Genomic DNA, 23487 nt, shown 5'->3' on the forward strand with positions numbered 1-23487 from the left:
TTTATTATGTAAGTACAGTATTAAGTACAGAGTGGATGCTGGGTTATGTCTTCCAAACATCGACATTACCTTTGTGGTGAATAACGTTTTCTAATACATTACTCTGACCATTTTACTTGCCTGTCTGAAATGAGCTTTTCAGTACAGATTTTCGTCTGTTCAAAACAAAATCTTTAACAAATTTATAAGATTTGTATTTTGTTTTCAAATTGTAGAGAGAAATGTTCTTGTTTTACTTAGCTGGAAGTAAAGAATTGTTAACAATAGGAAGGTTGAGAATATCCACCAGGGCTGTGAGGTGGCGTGAACCTACGACCCCGGCATTGCCAGTTGCGTACTTTTCCTGGTAATGTCTACCTATGGCAATGTCAGAGGTCTACCTCTACTAGACTGGCAATGCCGGGGCTTGCGGGGGTGATACCGCGTCCTCCTAATTGCCAGCTGCAGATTTCATTCAAAAACTTTCTCTAATTCCCTAGCAACTCTCTCTGTATTAATAAACAACGGGGTCATAGGTTCGTGCCACCTCTCAGCCCTGATGTATTTTCTCTTTGATATTATATATAACACGTTAGTGGGATTTCTGTGTGAATGGGAAGGTTGTTAGGCTTATCAAGGTCCCTCCTAGCTAGATACAAGGCTTTGCAAGGATGTACCACCTGATCACCAACCTGTGTATGTTCACAACCCATTATACCTTCTTGTTTATAAATAAAATAAATGATGACAAAACCACACACCAGAAAATGAAGAAACGACGACGCTTCGGTCTGTCCTGGATCATTATCAAGTCATGTAATGAAAGAGAGGAAGGGACAGGCAAATAAATACGGTAAGAGTGACATGAGTGATATGAGAGGTGATGAGCAGGTAAGAGAAAAAGGTACGAATAAGATGAAAGGTATGGATAGGATGAAGGTTAATTTCATTCTATTCTGAAATTATTTGATTTGTTGATTTATTAATAGATAAGATTTGTTAATCTTATTTATAAGAGGAAGGTACGAGTAAAAAAAAGGAGGCAAGAGAAAGGAGCAAAGCTTAAGTCAGATCATGTTTGTTAAGAAGGTTAGAGTACAGTATTTAAGTATGTACTGTAAAAGGGAAGAATCAACAGCAACAAAGCCAGGACTTAGGTTCATGCTGGGCATGTTGTGTATCGGAACTGATTCGAAAAGACGCTGTCTCTGAAGGGTAAAGGTAGGTAGAGATTATTTTGGAAGACTAATCTATAGGATGATTAGAGTTTCTAATGGGACAAAATTGAGCATTGTTTGTGTCAGCAGAATTAACACTTTTGTGTTCCTTAAGTCTGTCTTTCAGTGTACAGCCAGTTTCACCAAAGTATTGGAGAGGACAAGATGAACAGGCAATAGAGTAGGCAACAGCAGCATTGGAAGCAGGAGAATCAGTGTTAACCAAAGTACTATGAAGAATGTTAGTTTGTGGAAAGACGAGTTTTACCTCAAGGACAAAGTGTATTAGTGAGATTTTTAAGTTCAGATATGAAGGGAAGGCAGTGTTACTAGTGTTGGTAGTGGCAAGGACAGACTGAAATGTCATTGTTTTCTTCATTTTTTGATGGGTGGTTTGGTCATCATATCTTCAGGCACGTTATTGTGACTCATCGTTTGAATAAAATAAACAATCTTGATGTTATAGTAAGTAATGTAAATGGCAATTGTTACATTTTACTTACTTCTACTATACTTGGTCACTTTATTTTTAATGTGTATGCGGTAGTCAAGCATACAGTTATGAACAATAATATAAAATATAGCCACAGTATTTCCTTATGAAGCATTTCACAATTTTTTTTTATGGCCCTTTCTTGCTCTATATGTCAGCATTTTATGTAATTTTGACAGAATATTTATGATTCCCCCTTTTTTTTTTTTTTTGCCCAATTAACTGCATCATTGAATGTCAATAATAATACCTTAATATGTTCTGAGATCTTTTGTTTTGTCTCCTTTGGCAGTTGCTGGAGAATAAACATCGGCTGTTTCTCTTCTTGATCAGCTTGCGAGTGTTCCCCATGACGCCTAATTGGTTTCTTAATGTGACGGCCCCCTATATTAATATACCACTACCCATGTTCTTTCTCTCTGTTTTAATTGGTAAGTACATTATTTTCAAGCTTTTGAATGTGATGTTACATCATGCTTTGCTATGATGTGAGTGGTGTTATGCAGTACATGGTGCATGCTGTAGGGGGGATTGATGATGCATGCTGTAGGGGGATTAATGATATGTACTGTAGAATGATTGATGGATGCGTGCTGTTGTGTGATTGATGATGTATGCTGCAGGGTGATTGGTGATGCATGCTGTAGGGTGATTGGTGATGCATGCTGTAGGGTGATTGATGGATACATGCTGTAGGGTGATTGATGATGCATGCTGTAGGGTGATTGATGATGCATGCTGTAGGATGATTGATGATGTATGCTGTAGGGTGATTAACGATACGTATTGTAGTGTGATTGGTGATGCATGCTGTGGGGTGATTGGTGATGCATGCTGTAGGGTGATTGGTGATGCATGCTGTAGGGTGATTGGTGATGCATGCTGTAGGGTGATTGATAGGAGTTGGTCAAGTTGTCTTCCAGATCAGTGGGTGTATCTAGATTAGTGAGAGGGGGGCTTTAGGTGAAGTATGAACCTTATAAGGGTGAACAGCTCTGTGTGTCTAAGAAAAGGCAAGTATTGGCCTTTCGTATAAAATTAACAATGTAATAAAACGAGTAAAAATATATATTTGAGATAAATAAAAGTGATAATTCGTGTTTTGTTTAGATTGCCAGCCTGATTATGTATTTAAAAATGTACAGTATTTTTATTTAATTGTAGAATAGCCAGCAGTATGTGATTCTATGTTAATATTATATTTGATGTAGTGATAACAAATGTGTAATCTAGGTACAGTACAGTACAGTACTAGACAAATATGTTGGAAGCATGTGGCTGTCTTGTTAGTTTCAGACAAATGAAGCCCTTGAGACGGTTTGAATACCCTATTTATCCATGTCATGTTTAGCATATCTGTCACATGGAAATATGTCAATATTTTTTTATCTTGGATGATACAAATCAAAGTTTGAACATTGAATTCCTACACATTACTGTATTCAAAATGTTGCTACACCCATGCCCACGAGATGGGTATGGGGTGCATAATAAATTAATTAAACTAAACTAGACCCATGCATATGTATCGTGGTTTTTTTAATAGTAGTGTTTTGTTATAATATGACTGATAGGATGAAAAGCATGAACTGATGTACAGTACATGCTTTTGATTTTGAACTTGCTGGTTAAATAAGGAAGTATATTTAATTGTTTGTCTTGTTTACACAACAAAGATCACGGATAAGGTTGTTAGCTTAAGAGAGGCTAAAAGTCCATGCACATAACATCATAGCAAAAGTGCTGTTGCATGTACTATGCATTTCTCACCACAGCCCAAGTAAATGCTTCCATAGGTTGACTAAACATATACGTTTGTGTTGATTGAATATTTTTTTAAACCTAAATACCATTGAGTTTTCAGCTAATTACATGAAATTACATTACTTATTAACCTCAACTTATTAATTACTGGATGCTGTTTCTAATTTGAAATTTGTAATTTACTGTTTCTATGAGATTAAGGATGTCTTGAACACAAGTAATTTCTACATGTAAACAATTCTTCATTTGCAGGCGATGAGTCACAATAACGTGGCTAAAGTAAGTTGACCAGACCACACACTAGAAGGTGAAGGGACGACAACGTTTCGGTCCGTCCTGGACCATTCTCAAGTCGATTGTCTTGAGAATGGTCCAGGACGGACCGAAACGTCGTCGTCTCTTCACCTTCTAGTGTGTGGTCTGGTCAATTCTTCATTCATTTCTATTTCAGATGTTTATTATGTTTTTACTTTTCAGGATTGCTGCCCTACAACTTCTTATGCATTCAGGCTGGAGAGATGCTGTCCGACATTCGATCAATGGATGATATTTTAACTCACAAGCAGATACTGGCCCTCATCACTTTAACTCTAGTGATGATAACACTGACACACTTTTCTCGCAAACATAAATCAAGACACAGTGAATAACATTGCAGTATTTACTGACCATAAATATAATACTGATTTTTGTTTCTAGAATATATTTTGCAATGGGCATTAAATTTTATTAATGTACAAAGTTGCACAATTTTTAACAATCGATAACAAATTATAGTTTTCAATTACAAACTGTGCCAATGAGATTTTAAATGATTCTCAAAAGTTTGTCTTTCTCATTGTATCTCTACCTCAAGATTTATCTTCAGACATGGTTTTTCCATCTAATTTATGAGGCTTATTTATATTCCCTCTTAGTACATGTTACATCAGACTTTGGTGAAATCATCATACATGCTGATCAGCTCATGTCAACCTGAAAATATCAGTCGACTTCTTCCAAGCCCATCTCCCCAAATATTTATGCGTGTTGTGCGATGTGTGGAATATCACAGTAAAAGTGATAGGTATGGGTGGATTGTATACATTTAGACTTTTGCAATACAGTAGCATTTGACACAGTGCAATGTAAGTGTTACCTTGTGAAGGAGGGCTAATATTACTAGAGGGAATGAATGGATTACATAGTACATCACTATTCAAATGGTAAAGTGATGCAAACAGTTGTAGGATGTAATTTATCGTGAAATAATGGTATTTGCGGAGTGCCATCGGGATCTGTCTTGTTCTGTGACATTAGGATATATAAGACTAAAGTACGTACTGCTCTGGATTCTTGGCAGGTTACATGTTGAAGTTGAAGGAATGTGTTACATGATACAGATCTAGAAGGGATTCATTAGAGTGGTACAATACAGTATATATGTTACTGGTAAATTCTCTTAAATTCTGCAAAGTATTTGTATTAAGAAATTAGTGTCCATCATTAGGATTAACTTAATGATGAAGAGTAATGAGTAATTGGTTTGATTAATGTAATCAATGCAAGACAATGTCGACATTGTGTAATGTTCCCATTATTTAATATACTATACAGTGTATGGATGTGTCAACATTTATGTAATGTTCCCATTATTTAATATACTATACAAGTGTATGGCTGTGTCAACATTGTGTAATGTTCCCATTGTTTAATATACTATACAGTGTATGAATGCGATCATGATGCAGGTCAAGAGAAGAACATTGGAGTGAACCTAGTCCATGATAGTACCATAAATAGAATAGGCCTATATTAAATTTGATGTACGCAAATGTTGTAAAAATTTTGAACAGGGGTAAATTAATTATCAGGAAATAGTGCTAAAATATTATTGACTGTATTGTACATTTAGTATGCCCTCCCTATTCCTTCCAAGACCAGTGATATGAGGATGGAGGGAAGAAATGGGACCCAACCACCTGGACCACTGAAGATCGGGAGCAGGCTTTGCCAAAAGCGATGATAATTACTTTCTACTTTGCCAGAAGTGAGGCCATCACTGTAATGAAGGTTTATAAAGATTAGTTCCAAGTTATATTAATGTATACGAGACAAGATTGGTAAAAGTGAATGTAAGGGGCAGGGGCAGAACTACAGGGAACTATTGGGAGAAAGTGCCAAGCGATTATGACTATAGGAAGGGATCAGGATAAGGATTTTGGGATGGGACTGGGGAGGGGAGTGGGGAAGAATGGTGCCCAACCACTTGGACTGGTGGAGGAATGAACAGCAGCCTGCATGAAACGAGACCGTTCGCTCTACTATCCAGCCCCAGGTAGGTTGGGCAAGTGAATATAAACAAAGGTGAAGTTATGATGGCCGGATAGAGAGGAAAACCAAAGTGGAATGTGTGTGAAGTATAAGTGTGCTGTGACGGGCTGGTCAGTGTGGGTCCAGGACTGAAAGTGCAACTAGTACAATGAGGCCTCAAGCTGGAAAAAATAAGATGGGAAGATATGCAACTGGAAGGCTACATTGAGGATTGGTAATGCATACTCTTATGCACAGGTGTTTTAAGATGCTGGTAATGTATGAACAGGAAAATTAAGAAATGGATCAGTAGAGATGGTCAATCTGAATAGCATGTGTGGTATCAGCAAGATAGACTTAAGAAAGAAAATGTCATTGGAGGAGGTAGTGTAGAAGTTAACAATTAGTAATATTGAGAACAATGAACTAAGTTTGGTTATGTACAAATTAACAATAGACAGGTGAAAGTGAATTTTAGGAATAGGCAGAGGGAAGAGGTCAAGAAAGTGGTTAGACAGTGAGTAGTAAACAGTTCAATAAGTGAAACAGAACAAGGCTAAGTGGCATCAGTTTGTGAAAGAGAGAGAGAGAATAAATTTGTATTCAATTCATGAAGAGTATCATGCCTGGTTTTATTAAGTGAGGGTGTGTTCCTGTGAATGATTTTTTTAAATGTAGTGGTGGTGCGAGTTCTCCATGATGTTTAATATGAAAGGTATAGTGAATGGATGGGTGTCAGGTTTGAATATACAACTGGTATTTACCTTTCTTATCTTAAACAGTACTGGTCTTCAGTCTTTCAGCTCGTGCCTCTGTACCCGATGATGATGGAATTCCAGTAGTTACAAATAATTAGTCACACCTACACAAGTAAAATAATTACATGTATGCATACAAACTTTTAAACATGTACATATACCTGTGTATTTGTATGAACTAAATGTTATTCCATAGGGGACAGCTTTGTTTTATGACCCAAGGAAATGACCATTAAATGACTTGTCATTTAACTAAAATTAAATTGTATTGGATACTTTGTAAATGTGTAAACGATTGACGTTTGCAGTCTGCAGTTAAAACTTTTGTATATTTATTTAAAATAAATATTCTTATTCATTAATAAATTTTTTAAAATATGTAGTATATTCATTTATTTATCATGTGTGCTTTGTAATTTGATAGTTAAAGAAAATAGTCTTGGCAAGTCTCCGATCTTGATCTTTGTATTTTATAGCCATGATGCCTCCGCCATGAAAGGACCCTTAAGAGTAGTTTCACCTGGAAGCTTTGTCACCACAAACTTTCCCACTTTCTTGCTCAATTAGTCTTCTCACCACTCTTTCGTCTTTAATACATTGTACCACTCTCGGCTCCAAAGATGCTGGTCGTCTGCCTCTGCCACATGATCCCCGTGTTTTAATCCCTGTGCACTTCTTGCTAAATAATTCTCAAATATTCTACTAACATACCCATATGCCACCTAATTGTACTGGCTCCTAGTACCCTACACTAAATTACTCATGCTAAACCGAGATCAATCGAATTTACATTTAATGCAGGCTCTATGGGGATTACTTAATTCAAGTCAATACAGTACTCAGCCTAATTTCATCCTCATAGTTTTCCACCTTGTGCTACTAACTCACTGTAATTTGTGATACCCAATTGCCCAATTTGGTAATTAAGACATCCAACTTCATAAGTATAATCTATTTAATCAATTTGTAATGTAGTTATTGTTTTTAACCCAAATTCATTTATAATCTACCTATTACATTTATTGGTTAGCTTGAGGATCTTTTCCAAAATGCTATGCATGTTAGTGGCTTTGTAAGAATGTAACACTCAAATTCCAATTTTTACTTTCACAACGCAATGTACCTTATTGTATATAAAGAAATGTAATACTGTACTGTAATAATAATTATTATTATTTATGCAAAAGTATAAATCTTATGACTCTCAACTGTCAATCTACTGGTGTACAGGTTCCTGAGCCTATTGAGCTCTCATATCTTCATTTGAACTTGTGTATGGAGTCAGCCTCCAGCACATCACTTCTTAATGCATTGCCGCCCTGCTCCTTATTGTCCTAATTGCCTTGTCCCTCTTACGGTCGTGCATGTCCTTCTTGAATGTCCTGACTTCCAGGACGAGCGTATGTCTTGCTTTCCGACCGCCCCTCGCGGTCACCTGTCCTTCAATAGAATTCTTGGTGACTCGGATACTTTTGATATTGTTCGCCTTATGCGTTTTTGTTCTCGTATTGGCATCCTTGGTGATATTTAGCGCCCTTTGATTATTCCGCACATTTGATGGTGCTACATAGCCTTCCCGGTTTGGTGCCTTCTTTTGATAATTACTTATTTCCTAATGCATTGCATTTACTAAGTACTCTTGACACTGAAAAAATATTTATAAAATAATGTGTCTGTGGCTCATTTGGGTACTCAGTTTCCACCTGTGTCCCCCGTATTATCCCCTTGTGTACCCATGCTAAATAATCTGTCCTTATATACCCTGTCTATTCCCTTGAGAATTTTGTATGTGGTGAACTCTTCTATCTTCCAGAGACATGAGGTGTAATTCACATATCCATTCCTCGTAACTCATACCTCAGTTCTGGAACTAGTTTAGTGGCCTGCCTTTGGACCTTATCCAGCTTCGTCTTGTGCTTGACAAGGTGTGGACTCCATCAAAGTACCTGTATGCAGCTCCAGCATGGACTCATACCTAGTCAAGCACAAGACTAAATTGGAGAAGGTTCAAAAGATATGCTGTCAGACTAGTCCCTGAGCTGAAGGGTATGAACTATAAAGAAAGACTACAGGAAATGAACCTCACGTTGCTGGAAGAAGAGTTAGGTGAGACATGATCACCACATACAGGATTCTCACAGAAATTGATAGGGGTAGATAGTTTGTTTAACACTGGTGGTACATGCACAAGGAGACAGGTGAACAATGAGTACCGTATAAGCCACAGAAACATTAGAAAGAACTTTTTCAGGGTCTAGAGTAGTTAACAAATGGAATGCACTAGGCAGTGATGTGGTGTAGGCAGACTCCATAAATTTCAAATGTAGATGTGATAGAGCCTAATAGCATCAGGAATTTGTACACCAGTTGACTGACAGTTGAAAGGAGGGACCAAAGAACCTAGGTTCAACCCACGCAAGCATAGCTAGGTGAGTACTGAGGCACAGGACAAGAAGTCTGCAGCTGGTCAAAGGTCCCCCCTTTCCCCCCCCCCATTTGTCCTGATAACTTTATCGAGCTGGATTTGGAAATTCAGCTGGCTTTGGCGGGTAAGTGGTTCCAGGGGTCATGACCCTATGGATGAAAAAGCATCTCCTATTTTCTATTCTGCATTGTGACTTGTTGAGCATGAAACCATTGCTCCTTGTTCATGATACATCTGACCTTTTGAAGCAGTAGCTTTGACCAATATTCTCAAAATTGTTCAGTATTTTCAATTTCGATGAGATCAGCCCTGTCATGTGGTTTTGCAGTGTTGTTAGCCCCGTGGCCTCAACCGTTCCTGATATGCGACTCGACTTAGTTCTGGAATGATTTCGTCGCCTGGTGTTGAACTTTCTCGGAAACAGAGATGTCTCTGAGGATCTCCATGCTTGGATACAATAATCCAAGAGTTTTGTTCAGTTGTATAACTACCTTCTTTTCCTTAAATTAAGTTTCGTTTGATTATTCCTAGGATCTATAATAAATTGGCTAAACTAACCAAATTCTAGGAATAGTCAAACGAAACTTTGACTTCAAGGAAAAAGAGGTACAATATAGTTATACAATTGTACAAATCTCTGTTGCGCCCCACTTGGATTATTGTATCCAAGCATGCATGCTTGGATACAATATGGTGGTGGCATGGTGACCTCATCTTCAGAGACATTATCTACTTTGCAGAAAATTCAACAGTGAGCGAACTTTTTCCTGTACTAAGTCTACTATTATTGTCTACTGATCCTATGGGTTTGTGCTTGCAGAACCGGGGAAATTTATAGTTATATTAATTTCTTGTGTAAGATTCGTGGGTTCTGTTGGACCCATCTAAGAAGAGTTTAGGGATTTGAAGAGAAGGATGGCAAGCTGTCTGCCAAAAAAGAATTTGAAATAGTTGTAATAGTTGATTTTGTGCTGGGTGGTGATGAATTTTCAGGTAGTTTGCGGTGGTTGAGCCCCATTACTCCGGCTGCCTGTCCCCCGACACAATGAATTATTAAATTATTAATTATTCTTGCATAAATATTAATGAGTTTTGGTAGTCTTAAAGCTTACATAGAAGTAACTTTTTATATTAATTGTTTACATAACTGAAGGGCAGAGAGAAGATAAGGTAAGGTGTGTGTATGCAACAGGCATTGTAGGCATTGTTCTCCCAACGTGTGAGATTACTAAGGTTATCTCGCTGTCAGTTCGGGTGCCGATAAAGAGACGCCACAGACACATACTCCCTTCTTAAACAAACAGGTATTCAGTATATTTTGGTCCATTTTTTTGTATAAATACAAGTGGCTTAACCGACATGTGACACGTGCTCCCTCCCCTCCCCCTCCGGAGTGAGGAGAATTGTGACCCCGTGAGGGCGAGAGGGAGGCGGCCAGCTGACAGCGCGATAGTGTTTGTTTATCCGCGAGTGTCGCGGGTCACGGTGGGTGTATCCTTCTGTGTCGGGGGTCGCGGTGGGTGTATCCTCGCCCCGGGCATGACCCCCACCTTTCCCTCCTCACACACGTAAGCTCGCCTTCCTCTCCTCCAGGGGGTGGGAAGACTCTGTGGCTGTGTATTTACCCGTTGGGGAATGTGGGCGTGAATCAGGCGCTGGGGGGCGGATCTCTCCCCGGGTCAAGCCAGCCAGCTAGCTCCCAGGTACCTGGGTGCTGGGGTCACTTTGTGGCTAGTCTGTGTCGTGGGCTAGCTCTTGTGGTGTGTGTGTGTGGCTAGTCTGTGTAGTGGGATAGCTCTTGTGGTGTGTGGTATACGTGATATAACTCGAGTTGTAGGGTATGGTTTTTTGTGGATACATTCTGAATGGGCATATACCTTTATTCGGATTCTTGTCTTGTGATATAACCTCGAATATAACCATTTTGTCTACGGGGTGTCATTCAAAACGGCACCTATAGTATTATGACGTTTTGATTTAAAGTGTTCGTATTGGATCATGGAAGTTGATGGTACAGTGGAGGCCTTGCTTCTTGCAGGTCAACGTTTAATCCCTGATGGTTCAAGCGGATGGGTACCATTCCTTCCCTCTACCCTGTCCTAGATCCCTGTCTTTGTATTCCCATCCGAGTACTATATACTCATGTTGGCTTGGCGTTTTCTCATTGTTACTTTTAATTTTCTGGCTTGATCTTTGAGTGGGAGGGGTGCAGCATTGGCATGTCCAGGAATTAGCATGGACGTATTTTTTCCTACTGGCTTGATTTTTTGTTACCGAGTTGTTATACAGTGGATAGCTACATGGTTCGGTGTTTTGGTCTTATGAGGGTAAGGTGAGGCTGATGAGGGAGGATGTGGACCTCGATAAAAGCCTATCATGTATAAATACATTCTGGCTTCCTGTCCCGACAGTGAATTATTATTTTATATGGTGTGAAGATTTATGATTTGATTTACATACTATACATTGACATCTTGCTTAATTGAAGTTTAGATGAAATATAAAGTTACAAACATCAAAGGTTTTCATGATTTTCCAGGTTAGATATGTGGCTTTAACAAATAAGAAAAATTTATAAAATTGTGATTTTAAATTTAAATGCAAAATGCCATCATCTGAAATTTTATATTATGCAGTACATGCATACAAGTTTTTCCTGTAATTTAGACATTGGAATACTGTATGTGCAAATAAGTTTTCTAAATTTTTGCTAATAAATTCCAACCCATCCTCCTGTTTAGATAGTACTTTTTGTAGCCGTGTACCAGAGTACAAATATTGACGTACAAGGAAATTAGATAGTAAAATTTAGTATTTATAGAGTAAAAAAAACAAAAACAAAAAAAAAAACTGAAGTATTCCAAGGCTTAATTTAGCATATATTTGTATTATATTAAGCCTCAGATAGCATGTGTTAGGCATAGGAATGTTAGGTTAGTTTAGGTTGATTTTGCAACCTAAATACAAAACCTTTTCCGGTTTGTTCAAATTTAATAGTAACGATTTCCACTTTCTAATTGTCCATTACATCGTATATGTACTTTGGTCCTCATCGTTACTATAAGTACTAACTAAATAGGAGGATGGGCTTTAAAATCAAACTACAGTAATTATGGTATAAAAAATAGCAAAAATGGCAAATGCCATTGCAATGGTAATTCCTCTGTGTTGGAAGGCTGTGACCAGTTGAACCCTTCAAGCAAGACATGACTGCTCTAAATTATGTGCCATCATATTTCCTACAATTACGTAAGATACAAGTGGAATAGGTCATCACTGGTCGAACAGTACAATCTAATTTTTCCTCTGCAGGGTTCTGAACCCTTGTGAGAGCAAGACATTCAAAAGGAAATGGGAACCCATACCCTGCAACTAGCACTGTTTTCTCAGGAGTAATTAAAGAATCATCTGATGTCATTATGGGCCGTGCCATTTCAATTAACATAATTAAAATGTTAATGATCAGTGTTAAGCTATTATTTTTGCCCTTGTATAAAAATAATTTACTTGAAACTTAGTTTTCAGTCACTTTTAAGTTTAAATGATTTATAAATGAAGTTTTTAAATTAACTAACAAACACCTAAGATACTGGCTGTCTGCGGGATAAGTTTTGGCCTAGTCCAAGAGATCGTTACAAAATGGAGTTTCATAAAAATGTGCAAACTGTAAATTACAGTTATACCTACCTTTTGTAAAACAATACATCAGTATGAGGTTGCATCCTGGGGAGGGTCAGTAATTTGACCCTGGAGGGGGGGTTGGCCTCAATATAAGCTTAACATGTACTCTCTGTATATACTGGCTGCCTTTCCCTCGCCACAATGAATTATATTGTTTCACTATGGTGGATATGTCGGTCTGTGGGCTGCTCCAAGCAGCAACCTGTTGGACCAAGTTATCACAAGTTGAGTCTGGCTCCGGGCTGGGCTTGAGGAGCAGAACAACTCCCAGAACCCACTTTGGGTATACAGTACTGTATTTGAAGAATTTTACAATTGATTTGGTTTAGTTTCATGTGCAACTTTAGGTAACAATTTTCTTTTGCCCTGAGGGGCAGATGGTCTTCAAATTTGACAACTGCTGAATATCCTTTGTACAAGTGAGATAAGGGTTTTATTTTTCATTGTTTTTTGCTCGTCAGTATATGTCTCGGAAATAGAAATTGAAATTTCAAGTATTTCAAATATAGGCTAAATCTTTACTGTAAGAAAGTAAATATCACAAGGTGCCCATTAATGACACAAAATATATTTCAGATTAAGAATGTTGGAGGAAGGCTCTTTGTCAGGGATGTCATCAGGGGCATCAACACCCGAGCCACAAGCCCCATTCACACCAAAGTTCAGTGTCCGATTGAGTGATCGTGTCACCAAAGATGGTGACAGTGTAAAGTTTACTCTTCAAGTTTCACAGGTAGCTATGATTGTGTATGGTATGTATGCATGTGCCGTACATTTGCTTATAGTTGTATGTTTTACTTGTTTATACTAGAGTGCCACCATCTTTAGTGGCTGTGGCAAGGACAGGAAGCTAATCACCTGTGGCAACCCCATTACCCACCATTAATCTTGCATTAAGCTTACAATTAACCATGCATTCCCAGGCATTAAAGGAGAGGGTGACTGGGCTGCAAAACACTTATCAAATTTTGTCCTGTTAAAATTTCAAGTCTTGTATCTGGGGCCTGCATATGCTCTGACCCCAGAAAGCAGAAGCAGCATCTTAAGACTGTGTGGAATATGCATTATCTACTAGTTTGCCCTCCCCCACTTCCCCCCTTGTCTGGGGAAGGAGGGAGCCAGCCTGGGTCAGCCGTGCCTCGCACAGGTTAGTTCTATAATGATAAAACCCGCCTACGACCTGGGAGAGGAAGGGTGTCAGGGAGCCTCCAAGGATCACCCAGAAACTGCCATTTTATTACATTCAACGCTGGTTTTATGTGGGGAGCCACATCAGCTTCCAGAAGCTAACTACCCACAGAGAAGGACAAAAGGGCACTCGCCTAAGAGACGGCAGCACTGCAGGTATCAAGTCGAAGGAGAGATTAACCTCCGCAACACATGGCCACAGAGAATCAGGGATGTTAACGAGATACCTGGCAGCCAAGACCCTGTTCGACCTCCAAAACCCCCTGGGCCTGAATATTGGCCCAAGACATACAACATTACTAAAGGCAGCCGTCACGGCGACATACTTTCGGACATCATGGGCATGAGGGTAGCCCACAGGCTGGCTGGTCTTAATAACACTGCAGACAACCTGAGAAATGTGAGCCCTGGAACAGGGTCATATTTGGCCTATCTGCATAGTGGGCCATGCAGATGTTTTCGTACCACCTGGGTGCAGTGCAGATGTTTGGCATTGTTCATAATACAGAAGATGGCAGAGTAGGATAAGTTACTGAATTGATGCACAAAAAGGTACTTGAGAAGCATTCAGATGAACGAGTGTTCATATAAAGAGTATTTGTATAATGGGGACCTCCTGTAGTTTGAAGTGCTTTTGACTAACCAAAAGTGTATGAACCTAGACCTGTCGACATAACCTAATGAGACTGATGGTGCATTGGCCTTGATAGGTTACATGAGCTGGTCTAGGTTTATATGCTTGTGGTTAGGTAAAAATGCTTCAAATTAAATACTATATCAAAATGTGAGAATAACATTCTATAAAAGTGCTTTAGAATATCATATGCTTTATGTATGTATACAATAATTAATTAGTAAATAGCCACTAGACAAGGGAAGCTTCCAAATTGAAGAGCTTTAATTCTTTCAAAGCATTTTAATTTTGATGCTAGTATCAGTAGTGTTCAAATCGAGATGCATTGTGTTGAGGATGGGTTCTGAGTACAATACATATGCAAAATAGCTCACAAGATTGTGTGTGTGTGTGTGTGTGTGTGGGGGATGGGGTTCTCAAGTCTATTGTGACACAATCGACTTGAGAATGGTCCAGGACAGACCGAAATATCGTCGTCCCTTCACCTTCTAGTGTGTGGTCTGGTCAACGTACTTTAGCCACGTTATTGTGACTCATCGCCTGCATACTATTAGGTGACTTATAGTGGAGCTATTTTAAGTTTATTATGTTTTATAGGGCAATTTCACCAACTCGTTAAAATTGTCATTATGTAAAGGAGCGTTTTCAGCCGGTAATTCTTTTCATCATTTTCAGAATGGCCTTACAATTCAGATGCTGGAAAGAGAATATGAAGACTTTGAATACCTAGATCATTGTGTTACAACAAGTCAACCCTTGCATGGTCTAATCATTCCACCAATTCCACAGCGTTCTGCAATAGGTTCGCATACTTTGTATTGAACAGCTAGTGAGAAAATCACTCTTATTAATATAGACATATTATTTATTACATAATTAGATTTTTTGGATTTTCCTAGTTATTTTGCTATGATCAGTGTATTTGTTGCTGCACATAATTAATTTCTTCTGAAAGATCATTAGTGCATGTAAGAAGTTATGCCTGTATAAATTAGTAGACGGGGGTGCATATTGAAACAAATTGTCTTTCCCCAAGCTTAAATGTTATTGTCTTTCATGAAGCTTTAATGTTATTTTTCTTAAGATAATTATAGTTTGCAACATATACCCATGATAATCATACCTTAAATAAGTACAGTATAATGATAAATTAAAATATTTCTTATTGTTAATATACACAATGCTATATACTGTATTTATATACAGTATATAGCATTGCTATATACTGTATTTATATACAGTATATAGCATTGCTATATACTGTATTTATATACAGTATATATGTACAGTATATACATCCACGGTACCACAGTACCGTGGATGTAACTTTTCATTCACCTTGGGCACTAGAAGCCTTGAACACCCGACCTCCAGCATGGGGGGAGAGGGAGACACTGGATCTACTAGGCTTGCCCAGTAGTGCAGTTGATAGTTTCTGCCTCCCATGCCGGAGGTTGGGGGCTCAAGGCTCCTAGTGCCCAAGGTGAATGAAATGTTTAGTAGAATTAAATGTAGATTTAACATTTGGTGAAACCTGTTATAAATGAGTTTTATGACTGTCTCCTTCAGATCCTTATAATGCAGAGATACAGTCCAGAAGATTAATGGGAAAAGGTTCAAAGACACTGATAGCAGATGAGTTTCATAAAGATTGTCACCAGCTGCAAAAGTGAGTAATATAGTCATATTTTTATAAAAAAATATAAATATTCCTAGAGTGCAAATTAAGTTCTTTCATCTGATTAAATTTGAGGAAAGTTGATATTAGTGAAAAAAAAAATTGTAGAGAATTTTTTTTCTCCCCATTTTTTTCTAGATAACCCTCTTAAAAGTGAGAGGTTTCGTAAAAGGTAAAAGTGAGATTTTAATCCTGGGCAGGGTTAAGTGCTTCAGCACTGTTCCTTCACTCAGTTTGTCTGTGCCTGCATCAGTACCTGGCCTGAGGCCTAAATCTCAACAGTCATAATATCAATAGGTCCTAATTCATCCCTGTTATTGGGACAAAATAATCATAATCACAGTGCACTGAGGTGGCTAACATTTTACTTTTGTACCGTTGGTTGTTAACTAATGGTTGTTAACTAGGTATGAAACTGTGATAGTTTAGATCATTGTTACTTTGCTGCAAACATCTGACTTTCAGAATCCTTACTCTTTTCTTTTTTTCCTGGCAGATACCTAGAGTTGCTCCTCTCACATCCTGTTTTGGGAAAGAATGAAAAATTGCATGACTTTTTGACTACAAAGGATGCTCCTCCTAGGACAAAGGTATAAAATGCTAATTCATTTATCAGTATAAAAAGGAAATTAAAAGTTCGGCCTAAATTCCATGTAGCCTGGGTTTTTTTGTGTAGTGTAAAATGTATTAATTAACATATATAAAAATACTGTCTAAATTACATTTAAATATCCTAGAAATATGTATATTTGTTCTCAAATAATGACCACAAATTATTTTTTTATGTTCGTGAATATATTTTAATAAAACCCTGTTTGTATTTGAAAAATTATGAATATATTCCATAATTACAAAATTATTAATATATTTAATATGCAATACAGTAATTTACTGAAATTATAGAGAAATCTTCTTTTAAATTACAATCTGGTTAAATTAAGTCTTCATTCCCCCTAGAGAAAAATTTTGTGCTCAAATTGGATATAAAAATAGTTAATAACTTTGCAAAAGCCTATGATATAAATGTAGCGAGACTCGGTATTGTATTAACTATTGGAACGATACTCAGTAGATGCCTTTGTGACATATCCTACACAGTAATGTTTATTTTCATGGCAGAGTAAGAGTTAGACGTTGCAAGAACTAGCATACACTGCATCAATGCTTAACGAGTCCGGTGTTACTATTAATGGTTCCACAGTCGTACTTATCATGATACCATTTCACATGACTTGGTAGCAAAACAATTGTGGAAACATATGGTGGAACAAGCAAAGTGCTGTACAATAGTTGCTGAATTAAACAAAAAACTTTTTCAAAAGTGATTTTAGTACAGAATGTGTTTGAGTATGTTCCATCATTTTTATTACAAAAAGCATAATAATAATAATTTATTTTATTTTTATTTACTTATTTATATATATACAAGAGTTCTTACATTCCTGTAAAGCTACTAGCACACACAGCGTTTCGGGCAGGTCCTTAATCTAATTTTTTTCCCAGAATACGACCCGCCAAATCGTTTAACAACCAGGTACCCATTCACTGCTGGGTGAACAGAGGCTTCAGTTAAGGATTGGCACCCGGTCAATCCTCCCCGACCAGGATATGAATCCAGGCCAAAGTACTTGTGAAGCACCGGGAAAGTGTTTTACCACTGTGCCACGGGAACTGCATGACTGATATAGCACCAGGAACAAGAAGTCAAACAAAGGTGTCCACCAGACCATAAATAATAATTTGTAGTTCCAAGATATTAACAGTGCGAAGACGGTCAAAATCATAGGAAGAATGAATTGTGGTCTTTATTTCATTTGGTCCAGTTAATTTTAAAATCTTTGATGTTAGTCTAAACTTCTTTTCCCATTAGCCTGTGTTCTCTGTTCATATTATATTTGTATAGGAATAGAGCAAAAAGCTGTTAGCAGTTAGGTTTCGGATGTTTAGTAATCTTCTTTTCCTATAATTCATGTGTGTTATATCAAAGCATTTCGTTCAGCCAGATTTCATAATGAACACTTAGTCTTTACTTATGCACAAAAGTCTTTTATCAGTAAAATACACCGAAATATATTTTCTTTAAAGGTCAAAAAAGGGTTGATAAGCAGACTGTCTGATAGCCTTGATTCTCGGAAGTCATCATATCCTGACAGTGAAGAGTTCTTTCAAAAGGAACGTGATTGGGTTGCTAAATATCAACCAGCAATTGCCAATGCCAGTGATGCCTTTAACAAGATAATATATGCTCAGCTTAGTAAGTACAGTAAATTATGCTTTTATTTTTTTCAAAGTATTGTACAGTATACCCTGGAAACACAAACCGAAACTGTCTCTATTTTCCGCTTGTTACAACTTGTAATAAAGATGTTACATCTTGGCTTAACGTGCTTATGACGTATTAGAACGTTGTTACAACTTGATATATTGGTTGTTATAACTGGTTAGGAAGTGTTAAAACTTGTTCGAACGTTGTACCAACGTCGTAGTTTCGGTGTGTGTTTGGCGGGTAGTACTTGTATTGAGTGCTGGTACTGTGTGCAGGTTTTTGTTGATGTAGATGAGTAATTTTAAAATTTCATTGTTGCATCCTAATTAAATTAAACATTTGTTGCTTTATAATTCCAAAGATCATAATTCTGAAGAGATGCAGCAGAGCAATAAGTATTGCTCGTAGTGGAGATTAGGGAGGCTTAGAAGAGAGGAACCAGAGTTGACATTGAAGGGAAAGTGTATAATGACTTAAAATAAATTATATACGCTCTAGATGTATTCTCATATTGTATATGCAAACTGTATTTGAGAGTTTAGTATGTAAATTTCCTTGTTTTGTTGCATTAAAAATAAAGTAGGTAAATGACAGGTTATGAATGTAATTTATAAGTGCATTTGTTTTGAATATTATAAATAATGTTATTCATACTAATAATCTGATTTGTTTCGACATACTGTGTAGATATGTACATTTACATAACTAAATGCTGTCATTTTTGATGCAGGGATAGGTCACCAGCTGGAACACATTGTCACAGCCCTCAAGTTAAGCAGCTGTCCTAATGATGTGGTCCACAACAAACAGTTCAATATTATTAATATACTTTTCCTGGAGTGTATGGATAGCATAAAGGTTAGTAACTTTTATACCCTATAACCATATTAACCCCTGAGCTGCTCGCTTGTTATTCCTTAACAATGCCCCGATTGCATGAGAAAATCAAATTTCCCTAACAAAGTTTTTCTTTCAAATATTGTTACTGAAAAAATGTGTTCCCTGACCACAGGAAAAATAATAAAATTGAATACAACTTGCTATGGCTCTGAATGAGCGAAGATATCTAGTAATGACTACTAATTCATGCCTAGTCCTGCAGTGAGCATTGCGGCGGCTTTGTGCGAGCTGCTGCGAATAAATTTATTACAATTTATTTTCACTGTAACTTACTAGTTTTTTTCCCACTGTTTATGTTCACTATGGTGTCACTTTTTTGTAAAACAATCAAATGTGTGGAACATTGATAAGCAGAAATATATGAGTGCCTGTCTAATGTGTGCATCAAAATATTTTATTTACCGTTTCCAGTAGATGGAATATATTTTATTTTGTGCAGCAGGAACCTTCTTAGAAAGCCAGTCTCTCTGGAGTACCATGAGGCAATGTTGGGTCCTGAATGCCTCTGTTCGACAGAAATGTCTTTACTAAACTTTGTTAGTAATAGGGGTCAGAATGGCAAGTCTGAACACACAGTTGGTTTACAGCCTGATTTCACCATTTACATATAACTGTTCACCATGGTTACATCAACAAGGTTGAAAAACATCATCTTGGTCCACTTGACAGTTGAATGTACACACTTAACAGCACTAACCATCATGCCGCATTTATCAACCAAGCACATGTATAATTATTTATTTGTTTATTTATATATATACAAGAGTTCTTACATTCTTGTACGGCCACTAGCATGCATAGCATTTCGGCATGTCCTTAATCCTAATTTTCACACACACACACATTCCCGAGAAGCAGCCCATAGCAGCTGTCTAACTCCCAGGTACCTATTTACTGCTAGGTGAACAGGTGCATCAGGGTGAAAGAAAAACTGACCATTTGTTTATGCCTCCACTGGGGATCGAACCCTGAGTGCTGTCCACTCGGCCATCAGGTCCCTATATGTTATGGTCCATGGCACAATCTGGTTTATATACTGATTCTTATATACTGTTTTGTTGACCTTGCCACTGTTTACCATCTTGCCAGCTTGAATGGATGTCACTAAATTCACTTCGTGTCTCTCTTTCCAATGCACTGCAAGAATTTTGTTGCTTTTTCCTAGCTGGTATTCGCCTACTGAAATATTTTTGTCGAACACCAGCATTTCTCTCCTTTGTGACACTATTGTGCACATTCTCTAATATTATGTTCAAGCAGGAACCTAGTTAACAAGGGACATGCATAATAGTTTAAACAAAAAATGTGGCCCTTGTTCAGCAGTGGAGGAGCCATCAACGTCTACTACACTGCCTAGAAAACCATGTTGATCATTACTGGGAAAGTTTATCCTACAGCTGCCTTGTTTAATCTTAATGTGTTTCATAATTATTTCTACTAGTTACTATACCCTCTAAGCTCAAAATGTTTTAGATAGAGATTTTGGTTTTCTTTTACACCACCTATATGCATTTTTTCTTTTTCTTTTTTTTTTTTAGAGTGAAACAGATGATAAGGCAAGCAAGGAAGATATCATGCTAGGCACAGTGCAAACTTTATGGCACCGCTACATCCAAGCAGAAAGTGCCATGCTGCTCGATCGTACGTGTTTGATGGTTGACTACCAGTCATCAAATCGTGCGCTTGATAAGGCTAAACCTAACAGAAAGGAATTGGTGAGTACCCAGTAGGGAAAACAAATATTTTAATTGTTCATGGATAAATGTGTGTGTGTTTGGGATATTCATGTGTTTTTGATTTTCCCTTTAACCCTTTTTGTGGGACAACAAAGCTGGTACAGAATAGTCTTGTCTGTACGGCCTAGAATTTACAGAAATTTGTAAATGTCATAAAATTGTAGAGAATAATTGCATACATTGTCATTACCTCTTTTCTCAAGTTTTGCAAGTGTGGGAGGCATTGCCTCAGAGGAAAGAAATGTGAATAATATAATGAAAAGGTTTTGAAATTTTAAAGAAAATACGGTACCACTCGTTTGTTCATTATACAATGCGCGTGTGTGTGTGTGTGTATATATGTATGTATATATCTCTCATGGCTAAACACGTACCACCACACTTGACAATTTCATAAGATCAGGTATTCAGTACAGTACTGTATCTCTCGCGAAGCATCATACTCGGTACTAACAAATCCATTTGCTACCGCCTTACAAACCACCTCCACCCAGCATTGGCCTCTACCATGTCGTTTACATCATTCATCCCCACCTCCCACTTCCCCACATACTGTCCACTCACCTTTCAGGCCTTCCCCTCCTATTTTAAAAAGTTGATGTATAGAAGAATCACTATATTATTATTCTTATATACTGTATTTATATTCGACTAAAATGGGTTAACCATGGGACCAAATAATTTTGTTTTGTTTTTAAAGAAGCCATATACAGTATGAACAAATAAAGAATGGGAAAGTTTATCTTAAATGCCTGTTTATCAAGCTAGCAAGACTTGTTAAACAAAAAAGGAAAGCATAAAGAAATATTGTAGTGTAGGTGTCTGGGGAGGTAACAGCAAATCTTAAGGGGCTCTTTTTTTTTTTTTTTTTTTTTTTAATATATCAAAGATTAGGGAGAAACCTGGATAAAATGAAATAGTTCAAGTAATTGAAAATGTCAATGAAATGGATTATATTCTAAACAAAAACTTTGCCCCTGTATTTCATAGAATATTTTACATGCAGTACAACCATGGATACAACCTCGGAAACACAGCGCATAGGGGAATATCATTAGTTGGATTAGGGCATGGTTATTTCAAAGGAAACGAGGATTGGCCTAAATCGAGTGAGGAACTGTTGCTTGTAAAGGGCTTTGTCACAGGACTTTTTTTTTTTTTTTTTTTATATATAAATAACTTTATCAGGATTGAAGAACATTCGACCTGCTGGTCCTCGACCAGCAGCTAGGAGGCCTGGTTAAGGACCGGGCCGTGGGGGACGTTGAGCCCCGAAATCATCGCAAGGTAACATTAGTAAATTTGCTGATAATTCAAAAACAGGGATGGAAATGGATACAGAAGATTGAAAATCGTTACGAGATCACTTAGGCTTTTAAAACAAACAAAAATCTGCCAGATGCAATTTAATGCTGACAAATGCAGGTTTCTCAGTCTGGGTTATGATAATGGTTACCAGATATTTTGGTAACCATTCTTCTGCTTGAAATGCTATGCGTGTTAGTGGCTTTGTGAGAATGTAAAAATGCAAATATTATGTAATCTCACAAACTCATTGTACCTGGTAAATAAATTAAGTCCCCGTGGCGTAGTGGCAAGACGCTTGCCTGGCGTTTTGTGAGCGCTTTGTCCTGGGTTTGTATCCTGGCCGGGGAGGATTTCCTGGGCGCAAATCCTTAACTGTAGCCTCTGTTTACCCCAAAAATAAAATGTGTACCTGATTGTTAAACGATTTGACGATGTCGTAATCTGGGAAACATAGGATTAAGGACTTGCCCAAAATGCTATGTGTGCTAGTGGCTGTACAAGAATGTAAGAATTCTTACATTCAAATAAAATAAAAATAAAAATAATAATAATTATTATTATAATAATAATAATAATAATAATAATATCAGCTGGACAATGTGGAAATTGTCAAATATAGGATCAAAGCAAGAATGTTAATAAAACATCTAATATTCAGCTCTATCTTGCCCTTGTAGATTATGTACCATTTAGATTGAAGTTCAGTTTTGGTCACCATACTACAGATACTGTACAGTATATTCTTTAGAAAATGTACAACTAATAACAAACCTAATTCCTGGAATTAGAAACCAAACTTATGAAGAGAGGAAGGGGGGGGGGGCACATGATCGAAGAACAGATGACCCCTTATTTTGCAATGCAGCTGTTATGTTCCTGGAAGATGGTGGGCTATCTGCAAGCATGTTGTATAAACTAAATAATGCATGGGGGGGGATACTTGTGTTTAGTTGTAGCAGAGTTGTACGTGTATGCACTTTACAAGAATTAATATTGGTTCGTGTGTGTGTGTCTGTGTACTCACCTATTACCTGTGTGTGTGTGTGTGTGTGTGTGTGTGTGTGTGTGTGTGTGTGTGTGTGTGTGTGTGTGTGTGTGTGTGTGTGTGTGTGTGTGAGTGTGAGTGAGGCGCACGCCAGGGGTGAAATAGGTGCAGCAGGGTGTGTGC

At 37.6% G+C, this 23487-nt stretch overlaps 2 protein-coding genes across 11 annotated transcripts in view; both read left to right on the forward strand.

Annotated features, from left to right (window-relative positions):
* LOC123746009 (transmembrane protein 41A-A) overlaps window positions 1-6881 on the forward strand; it is a 16288-nt gene extending 9407 nt beyond the window's left edge. For all 6 annotated transcript variants that reach the window (XM_069314192.1, XM_045727138.2, XM_045727140.2 and 3 more), the window contains 2 exons: window positions 1982-2120; window positions 3931-6881. In XM_069314192.1, the coding sequence (XP_069170293.1) occupies window positions 1982-2120; window positions 3931-4103 (312 nt within the window). In that variant the 3' untranslated portion in view covers window positions 4104-6881. The remainder of the gene's footprint in view (window positions 1-1981; window positions 2121-3930) is intronic.
* Window positions 6882-10120: 3239 nt separating this feature from the next.
* LOC123746006 (sorting nexin-5) overlaps window positions 10121-23487 on the forward strand; it is a 55342-nt gene continuing 41975 nt past the window's right edge. Inside the window, exons 1-8 of one of the 5 annotated variants that reach the window (XM_045727127.2) lie at window positions 10121-10232; window positions 13186-13342; window positions 15107-15233; window positions 16001-16100; window positions 16606-16699; window positions 18195-18363; window positions 19106-19233; window positions 20814-20990. In XM_045727127.2, coding sequence (XP_045583083.1) covers window positions 13193-13342; window positions 15107-15233; window positions 16001-16100; window positions 16606-16699; window positions 18195-18363; window positions 19106-19233; window positions 20814-20990 — 945 coding nt within the window. In that variant the 5' untranslated portion in view covers window positions 10121-10232; window positions 13186-13192. The other 4 variants (XM_069314194.1, XM_045727126.2, XM_045727128.2 and 1 more) reach the window with 4 other exon arrangements.

The sequence above is a fragment of the Procambarus clarkii genome, chromosome 78 (assembly GCF_040958095.1).
Source record: "Procambarus clarkii isolate CNS0578487 chromosome 78, FALCON_Pclarkii_2.0, whole genome shotgun sequence".
Classification (NCBI taxonomy): domain Eukaryota; kingdom Metazoa; phylum Arthropoda; class Malacostraca; order Decapoda; family Cambaridae; genus Procambarus; species Procambarus clarkii.